The following is a 20,483-nucleotide window of genomic DNA, read 5'->3' as shown; positions in this document are numbered from 1 at the left end:
GAGAGATGAACAGTTGTGGAAATAGTGGTAGGCAGTATCATGGACGGTATTATCCATGATTAGAAGCTGACTCCATGATATATGTGCTAATCACTGGTTAATGCTAATAGAATGCCTTATGGTATTTATAGTAGACATTAACAAGATGTGTAAAAAAACTATCTTTGCTGACTAATCTGCATGGTTAATTCAACAAGGGAAGATCTGGTTGCGTTAATCTAGGACAGTTTGAAAATGTATTGCCTATAATTGCACCTTATTCCTCATTTTTAAAACCTCTTTAATTTGCAAGGAATCTATTAAATTTTGGGATGTGCTCACACTTACCCTTAAGAACAATAATGAGATATTGTTAAAAATAATACATTATGCTCCAAGTAGCTCAGTAGTATAACAAATTATTGGATCTGTAATGATGAAGGAAGAATGCTATGTTAAAAAGTTAATAGCAAAAAGTGAGTAGTATATACTCATATATTTAAACATGTCATTAAAAATTAATGTGCTATTTTTAAGCACCAGAGAAATTAGATAAGAAGAGAATGTTTTTACAAATGAAAATCATTTTAGAAATGATGTCATGTAAAAATGTACCTCCAAGAAATGTTAGTGTCAAATAAAAAAGCTCCTCCCCAGTACATCAGATATCTTCTTTCTCTTCATTGGACATGACATCATTGGACAGGTCACCCAGCGACAGTATTTAAATAGGGATAAAAATTCAAATTGATTTAAATGTTGAATGACAAACTTGTTGCTCTAGAGTCTTGCATATTTTCATTAATTGAAAGATGGAAGAATCTTGTTTCTAACTAGATGAAAGATATGAATCCTGATGGTTTTAGTATTGATTTCTTCAATTATCATCAGTTCATCACTGGGCAGCTCAGACATTTAGGAAGAGGCTAGCTTGTGACTTCTGTAGCCAGGTTTCTTTTGGTCACCTTTAGCTTTGGCCTGCTGATAATTTTGCAGAGCTACATAGTTTACCAGAAGTAATGTTTAATCAAAAATTTTAGTACTTACTTCTTTAAATCATATCAGACTTCCTTATTGACTAACCTAGTTTCTATAGGTAACCAATTTTTAAATCAAATCATCAGATTTTAATCTGTATGGATGTATTTTTAAACTGACATTTCAGAATTTCTATGAAATTAATGCATTTTCTTAATAATTTAAGAACTTTGACTAACTGTACATTATAACCATGCACTGGCATCACCAACCTATAAGAAGTCTTTAATTCACCAAATAGATAATAAATATATTAATGGTTTATTTTATCTATTTTAATCCAGCCACTAAAAAATTCAGACATTACTTTAGTCAAGTCTGCATTTGTGGGTGTTTTGTTGTGATGGTTGCTGAGAATGGAAATAGATGGTTATGTTGTTCTGCCACTAACCATCCAATACCTCCAAAGGCTTCTTGTGCAGACATGGTCCCATCTGGGATTGAATCTTTGCATTTTTCTGTCACTAGTCAGAACAAAACACTATCAGAAGAAAATATTTTCATAACTGGATCATGAGTAAAGGAAAAATTCAGATATTTAGGCATGTATATACAATAAACTGTTTCCTGACAGGATCTTTTAAAAAATCTCCATGTGGCAACCACTTGAATAGAATGCATTGTAACCCTCATTAGTCTGTGGACTCTTATTTCTGAAGGCTTCGCCTTTGTGCCAGACTGAAATTAAGAGAACTAAGTCTTTCATTAGAGTGTAAACACCCTGGAAACAGAAATCTTTGCAGTTCTCTTCCCCCAGCATTCCTTCCCTCTTTCTCTTAGTTCTTGTGTAGGGCCTAACTCATATTAGGCACTTACAAAATAATAATTAAAAGAAAGAAAGAATGAATGAATGAAAATCTGTGGCACAAGAGGCATTAACTAAAGACCAAAGCTCATTTCACTTTAATTTCGGAATTTTAACTTGCTATAATTATGCAATATTTTCTTAAATACTGATCAAATTTCTTCAGAAAAATATTGAGAGAGGTTGAATTTTCCTAGTGAGCTCTGAGTTCATGACCTGCTTTCTTTTCTTATCTTTATCTGTCTGTCATCTATCTATCTATCTAATCTATCTATCTATCTATCTAATCTATCTATCTATCTATCTATCTATCTATCTATCTATCTATCTATCTATCTATCTATCTCTATCTGTCATCTATCTATCTATCTATCTATCTATCTATCTATCTATCTATCTATCTACCTACCTATCTGTCTATCCTTTGCAGTACTGACAATTGAATCCAGGACCTTGTGCATGCTAGGCAAGCCATCTACCAGTTGAGCGACACCCCCAGCCCCTTTAGTTTGTTTTTTTATTTTGTTTTTGAGACAGGGTCTTGCTGCTAACTTTGCCTGAGGTGGCCTTGAATTCACAATCCTCCTGCTTCCGCCTCCAGAGTAGCTGAGGTTACTGGCATGTGCCACCATGCCTTGGCTCTCACTTTGTTGAGATTAGAAGAAACATGCAACAGAGTGCCCTTATACGATTTAGTATATTATTATTTTTAAATTCACATACTTGTTTATTCATTTAAAGGGGTTGGTTTCATCATGGCTAGAACCAAGCCACACAGCATAATTAGTGTTGCACATTAAGTCCTTATGTTAGAAAAATGTGCTGTGCTGATCAAAGAAGTAAATTCAAGGTGCAAACTGTCATATATGTTCTTGTTCATTTCCTCCTTCATTCCCAGTGAGGTCCACATAAAAACTGTACTGCGCTTCTCGACAAAAATTATCTTATGTAATTGATGCTTTTTTGAAATCATTTTTCCAGTAATACAGTACAGTCATTATGTAGTTACAAAAAAATGGTCACTAAACTCAGATGGTTTGGATCTCAGCTTAATGCTTCCTAGCTGTACAAGAAACCAGCACCTTTGTAGCCAGTCCATCCTTACTTTTTTCATCTGTCAAATGGGAATAATATCATTTGCTCTGGAGCCTGGCTATAAGGATTGATTAAGATTATAAGTATTGATTCTACTTCGTACAATGTATGACCTGCTTGTTTTTCATACTTCAGCCTCCTGTTCTATATTCAGATTTTACCGCACTCGAAATTTGAATCCTGTTTACAAAGATCTCTTTTTACTTTAGAGTTAAGACAGTTTAGTAGAGTCAGGTGCTATTGGCTTACCTCTAGGGGACTGAGATCAGAAGGAATCAAGGTTTGAGATCATCTGGGAAAATAATTTGCGAGACCCTATCTCCAAAATAACCAAAGCAAAATGTACTGGAGGTGTGGCTCAAATGGTATGGCTCCTGCTTTGCAAGTTCTAAGTCCTGAATTCAAACCCTTGTCCTACTCCCCTCCCCGCCAAGAAAAAGAGAGACAAAGATAGCATTTAATAGGATAGAAATTCTTTTAACTTCCTTCTGTCAAATATACATGTCCAGCACAATGTGTGGCACATAAGTAGCCATGTACTAAACATTTTGGGGGTGAGTAGACAAATGGAAAGCTAAACAAATGAATACTTACCTTAGGACCTTAGAGATGGTAGCTATTTTTATTATAGTTAATATATTGACCTTAAAAATTGAAATCTGCTGCTTTTGAAAAGCAGGTCATCCTGAGGTTTTTCCTGCCAACTTTTCAAAAGAAGGTAATTTTAAATGCTGAGCAGCAAATCTCCTAATTAATTGCTATATGTTGGCCAAATTACATAAATGCCATTTCATTTTGAGTTGTACAACTCAAGCATTTAGCCCTAATTTTCTGACAGTAAGATAACTGTTTTTATACCAATTCAACATATTTTTTTCCTCCAACCAGAGATTATTATAAAAATCACCAGTCTCCAGTAATACACCTAATTCTGTATATGAGATGACTGAAAATGTTCTATATTCTTATGGTCCTTTAAAAAAAAATTCAGAGAGCTCGTTGCAATTCTTCTGCATTCCCCATACCTAGGTACCTTGGAAGACTGCTTAACTTCTGGTATTTATCTCTTTAGATTCTTTGGTTATAAGGGTGTGAATGAGTAACAATACCTGACATTTTTGGAGTGCTGTACTGGGGTTTGAATTGGGTAGACCAGGAGGTCTACCACTTGAACCATGCCCAGCCCCTTTTGCTCTGGGTGGTTTTTTTTTCAAATACTGTCTTGTTTTTATTCCTGGACTATAATCCTATTTATGCTTTCTGCATAGCTGGGATGACGGGTAAACACCACCACTCCCAGCTTTTTATTGGTTGAGATGAATCTTGCTAACTTTTTTGTTTGTTTGTTTGTTTTTTGCTGGCCTGGCCTCCAGCCACCTCTTTCCCATCTTACACCTCCCAAGTAGCTAGGATTATAGACTTGAGCCACCACACCTGGCTACAATAATTTAACTTTTGACGGATGCTGATGTTTCCCATCCCAAACTTTTTCCTTTGAATGTTTTTAGAGGTAAAAGAGAAAAATGATGGGGATACAGTTACACAGAGATACCTTTTAGATACCTTTGATATCAGTCAGTAACCAGCAGTAGACATTTGGAAGGACACACAGAAGAGAGTGGGCTAAATCTAGGTATTTAACCTGCAGTCAAGCAGACTTAACCTAAGGACCGGTTATTTGTCTGACCTCTAGTGACAAGAGTCATACAAACCTTCAGGGAAGATTGTAGGAAATACTTTGAAAGATTTATGTGTTGTTTTAGAAGCCTGTCTAAAAGCATTTTGAACCATTTACGTTAAGCCTTTCCTTTCTTGTAGGAGGTATGTGGAGACAGAAAAGAAGCATATGGTTAGAACTCTCTGCACTGCAGTGATATATAAAAGAAGTACTTTTCTTGCTAGGTTAAATTGCTCTGTGTGCCTCTTGCTGTCAGTGATATGATTTAGTTAAATACTGATGCTTTTAGAGGGGCTTTATACTGCATCATACATATTTAATAGTTTATAAAATATCTGTAAGCATAACGGGGTGGGAAGAGCAGGGGGCAAAGCTCACATCAGAACCCCAGCTCTGTAGTGTTCACTGACCCACTAGGTGACCGTTAGAAAAAATTACATTCAGACTGGGAATGTCCTGAACCATCCAGTGATTCTATTTGCTAACAGAAATGATACTACCACCCAGCCCTTCTGATTTTGTCAGTAGGGTGAACTTAATGTTTCCATATGCATATTTTTCATAGATGTTTCTGTTCCCTAGTGATTAAAGTATTGCATTAAGGAAAGTCATTTCTCAATAAATGAATGGTATTGGGGGTGTGACTGCAGAAAAAGCTCTTAGATTTTCTTTAGCAATTAACAGTTTGTCATATAAAGACACTTCATTGCCTTATAAAATGGTCCAAATTATATGAATTTTTTATCCTTGACATAAATTTGAAATTCATCTTAAAAGTCAGCTCCTTATTGTAAAAGTGTTAGGTGAAGAGGAATATAGTTGAGGAAGAGAAGCAGTCAAGTTACTAGAATGTGGAATTGGTGGATTCTTTTGTTTATATGCATAAGCTAATGAGTTTTATAATAAAACTATTGGGTTTTCTGTTATATAGTTGTGGCCAGAAACCACCATGAAAATAATTATTTAAAAATATCTTTAGCATTTTTATCATTGCTATTTGAATGAATTGGGCAGTAAATAGACTATTTAGACTTTACCATGAACATTTTCCAGTATTGATTTTATCAAATGTTTACTTATTGATCTATCCATCAACTTTTTTTTTTGTTTTTTTCCATACTGACATTTGAATTTGGCCTCATGCTTGTTAGACTCTACCATTTGAGCCACTCCATCAGCCCAACTCTGTATTTTTTGATGTGCTTTCAAATAAGTTGTATATCTGAGGACATTTTACCACCAGATATCCCATTGTACATAGTGTACATATCTTACTTCACTCTTAGGAAGACTATGCCAGCAAAGAGTATATATGTTTCTCTTGAATAAGCTACCATATTTGAACCTGACTCATATTTCATAGTATGACTCAGTCATCAGCAGTCTTCCTTTCCCTCTGCCCTGATAATCACTCCATCCCCTGTCTCATTCAGTCTGTTAATCCTTCAAATGAAAATAAGTGGAAACCTGGCTCTACAGTTTTCAGAGATTGACAGTTTTTGGTCTAGTATGTTTGACTCACTATAATGATAGGTTGATTCCTGTTCCGAAGTGACAATCTTCTTCCTTGAAGTTACACTCTCTTCCTATCCCTTGAAGTTTCTTTATAACCTCCCACATAGGCAGAAAAGCTAATTGTAATGGGTCCACAATTTAGGTAATTTCTTATATTCAGCCTGTTTTCAGGGAAAGTGCCATTCTATAGTCCATGCCCTAACTCTCAGTATGAAGATTTGTTTCGAATATCTTTCAGAAAGAGGACTATAAAGTAGAGTTTTGGCCACAGGTGGTCATGGGATCATCAAATAATCTTTCAAATGGAAACAGTTCTTGTGGAAGGGTCAAGCAAGGTATTGTTGTTGAAATCATTCATGGAGGCAATGACAGAAAATCTAAACTGTCCAAGCAGTGTTTGTGTCTTTGTTGGCAATAGGTAACTAACCACCATCCTTGGTAGAAATGAGTTGAATGGGACAATCCACCCATAGACCTGAATTCTAGTCCTAATTCTGAAATTAATTTCTATGTGACTCAAGGCAGCCTATTTTTACCTCCTGGGAAATTCTTTTTCTGCTATAAAATAAAATTCACAGGTAAATGCCAATGTTCAGCCAATGAAAAATTTAAATCTAATTGTCATTGAGCTTACAGTTGGATTTTGCAATAAACCTAAATCCTTTCACTCCAAATAATTTCTGAAATAGAAAGAAAAGGTCTGATGCTAGTAATGTCTTATGATTTTTTATAGAAAGCTTTGAGTTGGAGGTCAACTCATAAGATAGCTTTATGACTTTCAAATTCCTATTTTTAAAGTAATAAAAATTGTGACAATGTAGGAAAAGTTTCCACTCCCTGGTCTGAGAAGTAGCGGAGGAGTGTGAAGCTGGCATTTTGTTTTAAATGGGATATTTCAGCTTCTCTGAGCATCATAAGTCTGTGACCTTACAACAATGCTGCCCATTAGGTGACTCACTCAGATGCAAAATCAGTTCTGCAAACTGCATATATTTTTATTCCAACCCCTCCTCTTTGGTACCACTTTGTATTTTAATCTGGATCAGCAAAGGAAAAGGAGGTGTGTAGAATTTAAGAATATATGTGTGTACACACACACACATTGCAAGATGTTTCCTCTGGTTGAAGTAGTATCACATTTAGAAGTTTGAATTATGTCTAGCTTTCTTTATTCTGGGTGAGTTGCAAAGGTTTATTTCACAGACGGCTTACGTGAAGTTTTAGAATCTCCTGCTGGTTGGTATTATGAGTAATTCACAGCTACCTTCCCGTGTACATAATCTCATGCTCAGTTTCTCTCTATTTTAAGCAGACGATTTAAAAATCAAATTAACGCATACTTCTGGAGCATTTGATAGCCTTTTCTATATACAAACTGCATTTCTGAGTTGGGTTGGGGATCACCTGACACCTGACAATCAATTGAGCCTGAAATAAAAGTTTAGTCCTTAAATGTAAATCAAGTTCATTTACTTCAGTTTTGAAACTTCATTTGAACTTGTATTAAACCAGCATGAGTTTTTAAAGATATTTTTTCTTTATTTTTAACCAAAATTTCTTTCACTAAAAAATACATCCATTATTATTTTTGTTAAATAAGATTGCATATATATATGTTCTTTAAAAGCCAAATGATCGTACATTTTTTGGTAACATTTGCTGTAAGAAGTGAGGGAAAAACAGACAGAAAATATCTATTAGCTATGCTAAACTTAACAGCAATGTGAATATCAATGAAACCAAACAAAGACTGTGTTCAATGTAACTAAGCCAACATGTATTCTCCAGTAAACATTATGCATGACCATCCAGCCACATATCAGAGTGGTCCCTATAAAGATAATTTTCCTTTGGGTTTTCCATGCTGAACACCTTGTTTCTTTTTTTGAGATGCTGGGGATCAAACGCAGGGCCTCACACATGTTTGGTAAGCTCTCTAACACTTAGCTAAATCCATAACCCCTGTATCTCTTGCTGACTCTTTAGAAGAAAGACCACCCTACACATTACCAAGTCTCATTCCTTTAGTGCAGCCCACTCATAAAACTAGTCATACATAACATCATTGCCTTTTAAAATTATATGCTGGAGAAGCTGAAAACATGATGAATGCCAAGTACAATTTTTCACTGAGTTGAAAGTCATAAAATTAACCATTTTAAAGGGAAAAAGTTAGTGGCGTTTATCACAATATTATGCAACCCCCTCCTTTCTCAAGTTCCAAAACATGTTTAGTGTAATTCAAAAGAAAGTGACTTAGAAAATTAGAAATGAACTATTTCAGAGAAATGATGGAGATAGAACTGCGGGTTATCCTGATTTAATAATTATGCATTTGAGTTATAACTATGCAATAATAATAGTGCAATCATAATTACACTAATAATAATTGTGTAACTATGCACATTTATGGGTCAATATTAAAAATCTGTAAAAAATGAAATAAGGTGTATAACTAAGGAATTTTCTTCTGGGGAATAAAAAATTAATAGGTAACATCACTATAAAAGTAACATAGACTCATAACTGTCATACATTAAAATATCTTTCTGTGTAAAACTCTCACATACTCATATTTGACATCATTTACTGTAGCCTGAATTACAAAAGATCTAAACTCATAATAGATAACAAAATGTGTCAGAGTAAATTGATCATCGTGTTACAAAATGAGGACACAGAAACAGTCAATATCAAGCATTTGATAGAGTGCTTCACAAAATAATTCTTAAAATTGACTAAAATTATCTCCTCTGAGAACATTTTAAGTGAGTAAGAATAAAATGTGGAGTCTGGACTCGTCTTCAGATTGGGCAGAAGATAGGTTCCCAATAAGGTGAAATGACTTTCAGCTCACCCATTTAGCATCATGAATAATGAATGTAAAGGGTCATCGAACCATTCGTGGATTTGCTTTGCCTTCAGAAAACTTCTCTGTTTAGTTGGGGAGAGAACTATAGAACAAAATAATGAAATATTGGTTTATTCCAAACCTTTGATCCACCAGAAGGATCATTGGTGGTTGAGAGTTAAGCATTATTGGATGACAGTTTCACTAGAACAGGCTAAATTCATATAATGCATATTTTGGAACAGTTAGCAAATTTGATAAGTGTGTACCTGAACTAGACCTTAAAAGATTTGAAAAACATGGAAAAGAATACAGAGTATAGTTTTTTCCTTGTTTTTTGTTTGTTTTGCTTGTTGACAGGGTCTCACAGGCTGCCCTTGAACTCACTATCCTCCTGCCTCAGTCTCCTGAATGCTGGGAGGTGTGCACCACCATGCTCAGCCCAAAGGTATTTTAGATGGAATATGAAAAAAAAAAAACCTGCCAATCTGTTGAGGTACAATAATCTGTATAATTCAATCTCAGTTAAAAATAAAACCAAACAAAATGTGTGTATTGAGTTTGTATTGCACAGCTGTAGGTTTGGTTTCTTATAAAGAAATTGCATTCTGTCTGCATACTGTAGTAATTAACAACATGTGACTGTGAAAATATGCCCAATAAATGCAATAGTTAAGAAATATGTGATTTGGAAAATTATGAAGTTCTTAATGGAAGCTGAAGGGATGGTTTTGGATGTGGTGGGAAAGTCTGAAAGAGCCATTTGGGTACTTTATGTTCTGATAGAGCAATAAGTTGTTAAAGTTTCATTTTGGCTCAGGAGGTTTTTGTGAAAATCATGATTTTTATATTTCACTAGCAAATAAATACATAATTTATGATTTATACATAATTATTACTAAAAGTGAAATTACTGCTGCCTTCATTCTATATTATATACTATGAATTAAATTCTCCTTTTTTTCAGCTATAAAATTTAGGAGCAAGGATAAACTTTTTCAAATTAAAAAGAACTGAAGATAGAAGAGAAAATGAACTGGAGTACTGTAGTTGAAAGCAAAATGACATTTATCAGCCCCTTTCATCTACTGTACCTATTCTGCATACTTCTGATGACAAAATAAATGAAAGTAGTACAGAACTAAGTAGCCTAGTTTGAATTGGGGTAGGAGATGAATTTAAGTATTTTTACTTGATGATGAAATAGAATATTTTCTTCATTGAAGCCAAGTTACAAGGAAGCTGGAGTATTATGAAAGGGGATTAGAAATAGAATTGTATTTGACTTGGTTCTGCCAAATCCATTCTATGTTACTGTGTCTCCACTTGACCCAAGTTGACTTACCAACATTTACTTCCTTACCTGCAGTGATGAGTAAATATGGCAGCAAACACTTTATCACTCTCTTCATCAAGATTTATTACTCTTGTCCTGAGTCTGGGCTGGTCCTGTGACTATTGAACCAATAGGATGCAACGAAAAGTATTTGTGACACTCCCATGGGAGTCTTTTAACAATACTGGCAGTGTGTGCTTCCTGTCTCTGGGAATGGATGCTTCCTCTCAGAACCAGCCACCATGCTGTGAGAAGTTCAAACCACATGGCAAGGCACATGTTGGTGTACTGTTTGACACCTCCAGTGAGCTCCCAGCTGATACTTGACTTCAGCTGCTGGTCATATGCATGCATCATCTTAAGTGAATCAACTAGATTGCCTCTCAGCTGATTGCAGCCCCAGCTGGCATGAAATGGAGCAGAAGAACCATTCAGCTGAACCCAGTAAACCTAGGTTTACTAGAGAGACCTAATAAAATGGTTGTTGTTTATGGTGGTTGTTATGTTATTTCAGGGCAATTTGTTTCACAATAATACAAAATGGAAATAGCTTCCCAAAAGGACTCTTAGAACTGACACTTTCAAAGAGTTCATTTTACTTAAACTATAAGTAGATGATATTTAAATGGCCTACATTTAATCCTTGTAACTAACATCTGAAAATCACTAGGCAAAATTTTAGAAGGCTTTTATTTTGAAAACTAGGCACTTTTAAGTTGTCAGCTATATTGGGCAAACCCATATCATTGTTATGCTCTCTGGTTCACTTATTGTCCCATTGGACTGATATGTAAAAAATATGTATAGATATAGTCTTTTGATTAAAAAAGAAAAGGAGTGTTTCCTGAAGGAATAGCATAAGTCAGACCTTCTTCAAATCCTGGCCCTGTTATTTAATGATTTAGTCCCTGGCTCAATTACCAAGGTTACCTGAGCCCATGCTTCTTTATTTTTAAGGTAATATGGACCACGCAGGATTAGCAAATATCAGAAATAATGTGTGTAATGAACTTAGCAGAATGCCTGGAGAATAGGTAGAGCTCTCAAAAAATATAGGTTTTTGTTGTGAAGGAGGTGATTATAAAAAGTTTTTAAAAGATAGTAAGAAAGTGTCTCATTTCATGTTTCTAAGAGGACATAGAATTATGGATTCTCTTGGGTTTTATTAGGGTGGAACTCAAAGGGTTAAAAATGTCATGTCTTTGCAGCTCCTTCTACAAGCATTCATGTTTTCTTCAAAGGAAATGTCTGATGTAGCTCCATGCACAGTACCTTTCCTCCTTACACTTTTATTGCTGTGAATGATTTGATGAAGGGGTAAAAGCAAGTTCTGGTTCCTGGTTCCCAGGGTAGAACTAATGGAGCATTTCTTTTATTCTTAATCTCCTGTCCTGCTCTCTTTCCCCAATTACCTTCATCTTCCAAGTTAGTGGGGAAAACAACTTTATAAGAAGCTGGCTCTCTGAAAGCTGTCTTAGCACCATGGTGCCCCAAAGTTCATGAAATATATTTCCAGGGAGGAAACACAGACATTCCAATGCCTGACATGTATAGGGTAGGACACAGTAGTGTGGCAGCCTGTAGGAGTCTGTCTCTGATGTTTTGTTGTAGCCTTTGTTTAATAATATTTGTTTTTCTTTGTAAGTATTGAGAATATTTCTCTGTAGCTTGTAATGACAACTAGAGCAGTGCTCAGTAACTTTTTTTTTTTTTTTTTAGTCTGCTGAATATGTTTGCTCGATTAGGGTGACATAAATATTTGCTGGGTTGAGGTTAACCAGCATTTTTCAAAACTGTGGGTGACTTGGGGCCACCTAAGCCCCATTTTGGTCTTTGAAATTTAGATGACCTTGACCACAAATGAATTGTCAATGAATATAATATTGGGGTAGAATTGATTAATTCAGTGCCATATATTAAATTGGGTTATCTTTGAAGGAATCATTAATTACCTTAGTTGAAAGTTTAGCATTTACTTACTTGCATAATTTTTCAATATTTAAATGCATATCGATTATGAGGATTTTAAGAAATATTAATTGCCTTAATAGATTTTCTACACCATAAAATTCCATGTCCATCACTTTGTTAAAAGAGCTCTCATTGCTTTCAAATCAAATAGGTGAAGCTAGAAAATAAGTATAGGAATTATTGTAAAATACTGGTTACTGGTACATATATGTAAGTTATATAGAGGTGAACTTCAGGATAACACATTTTGTCCATAAGCTTGTCATAGTCATTGTTACAATTATGCAAATTAATTCAGGCTTTTGTTGTTATTACTGATAGCACTGAAAACATAGCTTAAAATATTAATATCCATTAAGTCATTTATAATTATGGAGTAATATCATCTTGAAGGAAATCATAATATTCTTATCTCCTACCATTTGAAGCTTAAATATATTTGAAAGCACTGGAGACAGTGTACTGTATAAAATATAATGTGTTTAAAGCAGATTTTCTCAAGACTCAAATGCTAAATTTCAGTGCTTCTGGGACTCCACGTGAAGATTTGCAGAGAATTTTTAAGACACAGGGTAAATAGAATGGTTCCTCAGATCCCATTTGGATGTCCAGTACTAGGGAAGTGTGGATCCAAGGTTCAGAGGCATAGAGTACACACTATAACATGAAATAGAAGCTTCCCAGGAGCCTGCCTTCTCTTTTAAAAGCACAATGCCTTTCTTCTGGTCTTTTAAGGACTGCTATTTCAAAAGAAAAAAAAAATCAGCACGGAAACTATCTGTAAGGTAGAGCTACTGAAACCTGACCCAAAAGGCATGCTCTTATAGAAAACTCTTTTTGATACTTGCAGTGCGGTTATAGCTGAGGACATGTGGTATATATTACCAGCGTCCAGAGAATTCTAACCTCCGCAGTGTGGAGTCACAATGAAAGGCAAATTTAAAAATGAAGAGGTAGCCCTTGTTCCCTCACTCTGTTACTTACCAGTGTTTCCTGTCACCTTGGCAGTAGTCTAGTCTGCTCTTGGTGGGACAAGGGAATTGGAAATTTAAAGGACAGGGATATATGGGCTTCTCTTCTCTCCCTCCAATGCATATTCAGCATTTTACAAAATCATACATAGTCTTCACAGAAAGGGCTAAAGACAGAGCTGTCCATGGTTAGAAAACAGTGTTCAAACTGTTGGTTGAAAAATCAGGCAATGACAATCTTGTTGATGAACAAAACTTATTAGAGGGCTGGCTGGGGAAGGGATGCTCTCACTCAGCAGCAGGCAGGAAGAAATTGCTGTTGAAAGGCGCACCTCTCTGGGGAGGAATCAGATATCAGACTTTGCCAAGCCTCAGGTCCAACCCAGAAGGTCCCACCTACATCCCCCGCCCCATCCCAGCTTTTGTTAGATTGCTAGCATCGATCGCTGGCTTTTTCTGACCCCACAGTGGGTGAAGGAAAGAGAGCCAGCAAGACTAAAAGCAAGCAAGGTGGGGGAAGTGTGTGTGGAGGGGGTGTTGGAAGACTGGGGCTGCTTTTGCAAAAAAAAAAAAAAGAGAGAGAAAAGGGGTGGGGGCCATGGGGACCCAGCTTAACTGCTGTCTGCCTGCTTCTCTTTGATTTGATGGCCTTTATTCCTTCTAATTGAATAAAATAGGAAGTCACTGGCAGTCCTGTGTTGCTGGGTGTACAGTACTGATTTCACTCAGACCAGCCAGCAGCACAGAGTGGGGATAGAGGGGCGGGGAGGTGGGGGGGACTGGGAGAAAAGGGAGGAGAGACAGGAAAAAAAGAGAGAGAGAGAGACGGAAAGAGGGGACTCATTTGGGATGGGGAGAGGAAAGAAAAAGAGACTGGGAAGAAGGAAGCCCTCAGAGGAAGAAAGTGACTGAGCGCTCAGGAAGGACAAAGAGGGTGGGGGTGGAGGCAGGGCGGGGAAGGGAGTCACCGCCCCTCCTGGCCGCAGGCTTCCCTCAGATCCCTGTGTTTGCAGTGATGCTTGGAGGGCAGGCACCTGCTGCTCTGTAATGATTCAGCCTCTTTCAGCCGCTGCGTTAACACAACAGGATGCTGTTGCTACTGTCACTGCTGCCTCTCCTGCCGCCGCCGCTGCTGCCGCCGCCGCCACCGCCGCTGGTCCTGCTTTTGCTTTTACTTCTGCTGCATGACAGTTGTTTTCTTCATCTGAGCAGACAGCAGCTTCAGATGCTCGAGGTGAGGAACATGCCTTTCAGTTTGGGCTACTGGTTTACTTAATTAACCAGCCATCGGCTGTGTTTCTAGTTTGGCCCTTGTCCTCTGGACCAGCCGGGATGGTTTGGAGAAGCATTTAAAAGAACTGGAAAAGTGGCCCAGAAACAACAGCTAAAGAATTATTACGATATACTTTTATTTTGTAGTTGCTCGGAGCTTTTTCTTTCTTTTCTGTTTTTCTTCTTCCTCCTGAATTCCTCTTGCTTTTGATAATGGCCCTGGACTTGGACGACTTATCGATTTCCCCCTCTAAGATGCTGTATCATTTGCCTGGGGGGGGCTCTGCATGGTAATGGACGGTGAGAGAGGCCAGGCCTTCTGGAGGTGAGCCGATGGAGATTTATTCCCCAGACATGTCTGAGGTAGCTGGCCAGAGGTCCTCCAGCCCCTCCACTCAGCTGAGTACAGACCCATCTCTTGATGGGATTCCCGCAGCTGAAGACATGCCAGAGACCCAGACTGAAGATGGGAGAAGCCCTGGACTTGTGGGCCTGGCCGGGCCCTGCTGTGTGTGCCTGGAAGCTGAGCGCCTGAGAGGTTGCCTCAACTCAGAGAAGATCTGCATTGTCCCCATCCTGGCCTGCCTTGTCAGCCTCTGCCTCTGCATTGCTGGCCTCAAATGGGTGTTTGTGGACAAGATATTTGAGTACGACTCTCCTACTCACCTTGACCCTGGGGGGTTAGGCCAGGACCCTATTATTTCTCTGGATCCAGCTGCTGCCTCAGCTGTGTGGGAATCATCTGAGACATACACTTCACCTGTCTCTAGGGCTCAATCTGAAACTGAGGTTCAAATTACAGTACAAGTTGACAATGTTGCTGTATCCTCTGAATCTTCAGCAGCACCAACCCCAAAGCATCGGCTTTCTGCTTTTTCTTCCCGGCCGTCCTCTGCATCCAACTTCCCTTTACCCACTCGGAACCCTGAGGTGAGAACACCCAAGTCAGCAACTCAGCCACAAACAACAGAAACTAATCTCCAAACTGCTCCTAAACTTTGTAAGTAGAGAGAGAGAGATGACGATGAATGAAGGGAATGGTGGGCTTGAGCTCCGGAAAGGAAAGGTGTTTTCTAGAGTGCTAGCTGTTCCTTTCTTCTTGCATTTTAATTGTGTGGTTTTGTTTGAAAGAATCATGTGACTGAGATGCTTGGGGTGGCTTTGAAAAGACAAGTAAAAAAATCTTGTAAACTCCTGGTATGAATCAATCTTTTAACAGCAGCTCCTCCTAGCCAGAGGTGAGAGATCCAAAACTTCAGTGTCTGCAAAATCATGCTTGAATTTAAGTGAAATTCCATTTACTTTTAACATTTTAGAAATGAAAACACCAGACCATCATTTATTCTTAAGAATGTGACTTCTGTATGCAAATGAGTATTATTTGGTATTTTTCTTTTTCCTCCCTAGAGACTTTCTAGTGCCTTTTGGTTACCCTCTCCCTCCCTGCAGCACAGCTGCCTGTTATCTTTCTCTTTCTCTTCTTCCTGTTCCCTCTCCACTCTCCCCATCTTTGTATTTTACTTGTTTCTTCCCATACTGCAGCAAATCAAGACATTTGACATCAAATCAGGACAATTGCTGCCCTACCTTGGTGGTACTTTTGGTTACTAAGCACTGATTAGGGCAGTTTTATTTTGTTCAAGACACACTACAGTTCACATGAAGGGATTTTCCCAAATTAGTTTTGTCTTCTATAATCCCATATTTAAATAGCTTCCTTGCCAGTCATTAAAAAGTACAGATCCATTAGTAAGGTACCTCATTGTTTTTAGACATGTGTCATTTTACCCTGTCAGGTTGTAGCAACCCGGTTTAATAACCTCTGAGTGAAGAGACTCCACGCTCTTAAAACAATAAGAACACTATATTGCCATTTGCACCAGCTCATTGCAGTACTCTATAATGGAAAGTTGACAGGAATGAAACCATGACTCGTCAAATTATTCCAAACGTCAGTATGGAAGGGAGGAGTTTTTATGGCTTTTTCTTTAAATGCTTTTAGTTTATTTTTGTCTTCTCTGTCCTTTCCCTTTTTATCACTAATGAATATTTACTGAAGAAGAAAAAGTAAAAGGGCAGAGAAGCTGATTCTTAATAACGTATAAAATCTCTTCATGAAAAGAGTTGAAGGTAGAAAACCTGTTATCAAATACCCCTTCTGTTTTCCCTCTAAACTGTGATGAAGAATAAAGAACACCTCCTCCAGACATTTATGTGCAGTTTGAAGTAGTGGTGCAGTATGTTACAGACACAGAAAACTTGATGTGTGCTTGCCATTCAAGATCTTTTCACGCTTACCAGTTTCAAAAAACTTAAGAAAGCTTTTTTTTTTTCCCAAGTGTAATTAGGAAAACCTAATTTTATGTAGACAGTGCTTTGTATCTTTATTAAATCCCCAAAGCATCATTAAAAGTCTGACAGACATCACTACATTCACTGCCTCTTTCCCACCTGGCAAAGTGACCCGGGAAATAATACCTAGATGAAATGACAGGCTATAAAAAGCAAGTGCGGATCCTGCAAAGAGAAGCAGAATTCATCATGAATCAAGGTTACTTCTTTGTCTTTATCATTTTAAACATAAGCCTTTAATTAAAATGTGCCTGGATAGGTTGAGTTGCCAAGAAAAAGAAAGATGGCTCTTTGAAAAACTCTTCAACTAAATTCCGTAATTTGGTCATATGATGAAATCAAGCAAATTGAGAAATGTGCCAAACCTTTTCCTCTACCACTGTGTTTTAGAAAGTGGTAGTGAAGTTTTGAGAAATTGTTTTTAAAGGGAAATTCTTCTAAATGTTTTAATAGACTATGCATTGTATATAGTCCTTTTTCTTTTTTCTTTTTTCCCAGCCAGGCATTGATTTTGTGGCACTAGCAATAAGTGGGAAAGATTTACTGCTGCCTAAAAGCATCACAGTGGCCAGTTCTGGTCAGAGGCACAGCTGCGACACTCTGAAATGCATGAGGGATAGGGAGTGTGAGAAGCAGTCTCTCCTGAAAAGTTAGAGGCAGATAGTCGAGGATGACACTGTAAAGTCTATCACTTTCTATGGCACACTGTCAATATTTTGAACTAGTACCTAAAAAAAAAAAAAAAAACCCACAAAATTTGAGAGTCAATTTTTTGGGAGGGTGAGGGAATTAGCAACTTTGTTTTCAGGGGCAGGAGATCACTTTTTGTTAAAAAAAAAAGTTGTAATCTTTAAATAAAAGAAAGCAAAAGCAAAAAAAAATGCTTAGACATACTGTAATCTCTTCCATTCTTTTTAACTAAGAAAGTATTATTTGGTTGCAGAAAGAACTGGGGCTTTCTTTTCATCCTGTGTGCTGTGTTTCTGACATGAGCTAAGCTGTCATGGCTTATAGTTTTAAGTGACATTATCATATCTGCAGCATGATTTGCAGTAGGTTCAGGACGTCATTCTCTCTTTCTCGTTTTCATTCTGTCTCAGCAGCTCATGCACAGAGTGTAGCCTTCAAGGTCATAGTCAGTTGAGGACTAATTGATTCTTTCTCCTGGAGCCTGAGAGTATAAGAGCAACAATCCCAGTATTTGTGTCTGCTGTCTTAGTCCCCAGTCGGATTAGGGTTTTATTTTATACATATTAGAATTACTCCCTTCCTCAATGACTCTTGTCAAATTACAACCTTCACTGTCTTTATTACAATAAAAGGCAAAGCATAGCATTTTAAATTGCCCATAGGTATAACGGTTATTTCAGGCTTGAAAAATGAGTATTTATTTCCTAAAATAGTATAATTTCATGTGTGCACCATATTATTCTGTGCATACATGTAGTTCTTAAGAAACATAGTACAAGATTGGAATGAAAATATGTAGTTTTTGTTCTGAAGTTTTGCTATGGGTGATTGATTAGTGGTTTCCTACCACCTCAGTGATTGCATTGTTGTGATGCTAATTAAGTTTTTGGTTTTCACTGAGTCACATTATATTTGAATCATTTATTTTAGTAGTAGTAGTAGTAGTAGTAGCAGTGGTAGTAGTACGTGGTGCTGGGGGTGGAACTCAGGGCTTCATACATGCTAGATAACCATTCTACCACTGGTCTAAATCCCCAGCCCAAACCATTAATTTATTTTCTTTACCTAGACTTTGGAATTTTTCCCACCCTTTATTTATATGGAAAGGACCAATTTTGTAGTTTCAAGCTTAATTACTATAAGAAGAGCTGATTAATTAGATTGCATCCAGGAAACTGTGGTGCCATCTTGAAAGAAAATGTTTTCTGGATCAAAGACCCTGCTTGACAACAGACTCTTGGATACATGAATATATTGGTATTTTTATCTTAGGCCAATTTTTGTTTTGCTTTGTCTTAAATCCATTGTTACCACAATGCCAATATGAACACTCTCAGCTGCTAAAGATCAACAAGAAGAATTGAATATATCAAAGAATTTCCTCCCTTTGCTCTCCTTTAATTCAGTGGATCCCTGGTTCTTCATTACTGTACTTGGAGGTATTTTATAACTATGATTTTAAATAAGTTCACCATAACCATGTTTAAAGTCCAAGACATTAAAAACTTCAAGGAACTGAAAGAGCGCCAATTTGAAATAAATAATTGAAATAATGAATGAAATTCTTTTACTAAAATTCATTACATTAAATAATTTGTTAAAATCCAGAGTAACAGAAAATAGAGTATCCTGTCCCCCAGAATTTAAGCACATGAATACACACACACACACACACACACACACACCTATTTTCTCCTGTCAGATTCTCCCTGTTCTAAGGAGCAGGGAGACAGGAAGCTGGAGAGTAACCCTAGTGGTGCCATCTGACTGATAGGAAAGTACTTCAGCTGGGACCACTAGTGAATTGTGTATCCTTTAATTTCTTCTTGCCTTCATATTTTGCTATTATTAAATTTTCAATCATGGGGGCTGGTGGCATGACTCAAGTGGTAGAGCACCTGTCCAGCAAGCAAGAGACCCTAAGTTCAAACCCTAGTACCACAAAAAAAGAAAATAAAAAATTTTCAGTAGTGGTAGTTTTTCTCCTTTTTATTGGATCACTCTCTCTGTGTTCATTTTTTTTTTTTTTAATGATTTGGGTTTCCTGGGTGATCTGTCCTGTAACACACAGCAAATGGTTATATGGCTCACCTAGTCCCTTTCACATCCCACTTTGATTTTTTTCCTCCATATTCCTTTGTGATACCAAGATCAGTCTTCGTGTTCTCATTTATATTTTGAAGCTTTCTTATTAACCTAATTATACCATTTTGGCCTTGTAAATTAATATCTCATTGCATAGAGATGCATCTTCACCAGTCTTTTCACATATAAGTATATTAAATTGTATTTTAACACTGAATGGTATTTATACAAATTTACAAACACACATTCAAAAAAAATGTTTGCAGCCAGCCTTAAAAACAAAAAAAAAAGTTTCTTTTAGGCACAATTAATTTAAACTTTTTGCCCCTTCTTTATCTCTCCTTTTTCTTAGTGTGTTTGATGCAGGTTTCTGCACTGATTCCTTTATGTGCTTATATATAACAGTATTTATATATTCTCAGGAATCATTATGTCTCAAGCCATATGTCTGTGTTCTTCCTCCTTCACTTTTCCTTCTAATAACACTTCACAGGATCCTTTTAAAGCATGAATGGAGGTATATTTTATAGATTAGGCAACAAAAGCATAAAAAGTTATGGCTTATCGAGAAGCCCCCGAGAACCAAGAATGTAACTCTTGTCCACTGAGTCTATTTAACTTTCTAGAAAACCATAAATTATACCATGTCTACTTTTATGCACGTTTCCACTTTTATTGTTTTTGCTCTAAGTCAACGTCTCACTTTCCTTGTATTATTTCCTTTTTTACCCCCTTCTGCAAATATAGTGCCTACTATGTGCCAGGCACTGTTCCAGACTGGTCATATGACAATGAAAAACTAGAAATCATCCTCATGGAACTTTTGGTCTGAAGGATTTATAGTA

At 37.0% G+C, this 20,483-nt stretch overlaps 2 protein-coding genes across 14 annotated transcripts in view; both read left to right on the top strand.

Annotated features, from left to right (window-relative positions):
* The window catches only part of Nrg1 (neuregulin 1), a 201,368-nt gene that overhangs the window by 74,702 nt on the left and 106,183 nt on the right, over positions 1–20,483 (top strand). For 4 of the 13 annotated variants that reach the window (XM_074054668.1, XM_074054666.1, XM_074054678.1 and 1 more), the window contains exon 1: positions 14,841–15,511. The exons of the other annotated variants lie outside the window; for them this stretch is intronic. In XM_074054668.1, coding sequence (XP_073910769.1) covers positions 14,845–15,511 — 667 coding nt within the window. In that variant the 5' untranslated portion in view covers positions 14,841–14,844. Of the gene's footprint in view, positions 1–14,840; positions 15,512–20,483 lie in introns of those variants that run through there. 13 annotated transcript variants of the gene reach the window in all.
* On the top strand, positions 14,164–14,517 carry LOC141416879 (uncharacterized). Its single transcript, XM_074054680.1, has one exon. It carries the CDS (start codon positions 14,327–14,329, stop codon positions 14,513–14,515), a length of 189 nt encoding a protein of 62 aa, XP_073910781.1. The 5' UTR covers positions 14,164–14,326; the 3' UTR covers positions 14,516–14,517.

Source organism: Castor canadensis, chromosome 14, assembly GCF_047511655.1.
Source record: "Castor canadensis chromosome 14, mCasCan1.hap1v2, whole genome shotgun sequence".
Taxonomy (NCBI): Eukaryota; Metazoa; Chordata; class Mammalia; order Rodentia; family Castoridae; genus Castor; species Castor canadensis.
Note: the sequence above shows the minus strand (reverse complement) of the source record. Positions and strands in the feature narration are given on the sequence as shown.

Coding starts and splice junctions, on each gene's coding strand:
- LOC141416879 (XM_074054680.1), top strand. CDS start 14,327: ATGCTGTTGCTACTGTCACTGCTGCCTCTCCTGCCGCCGCCGCTGCTG.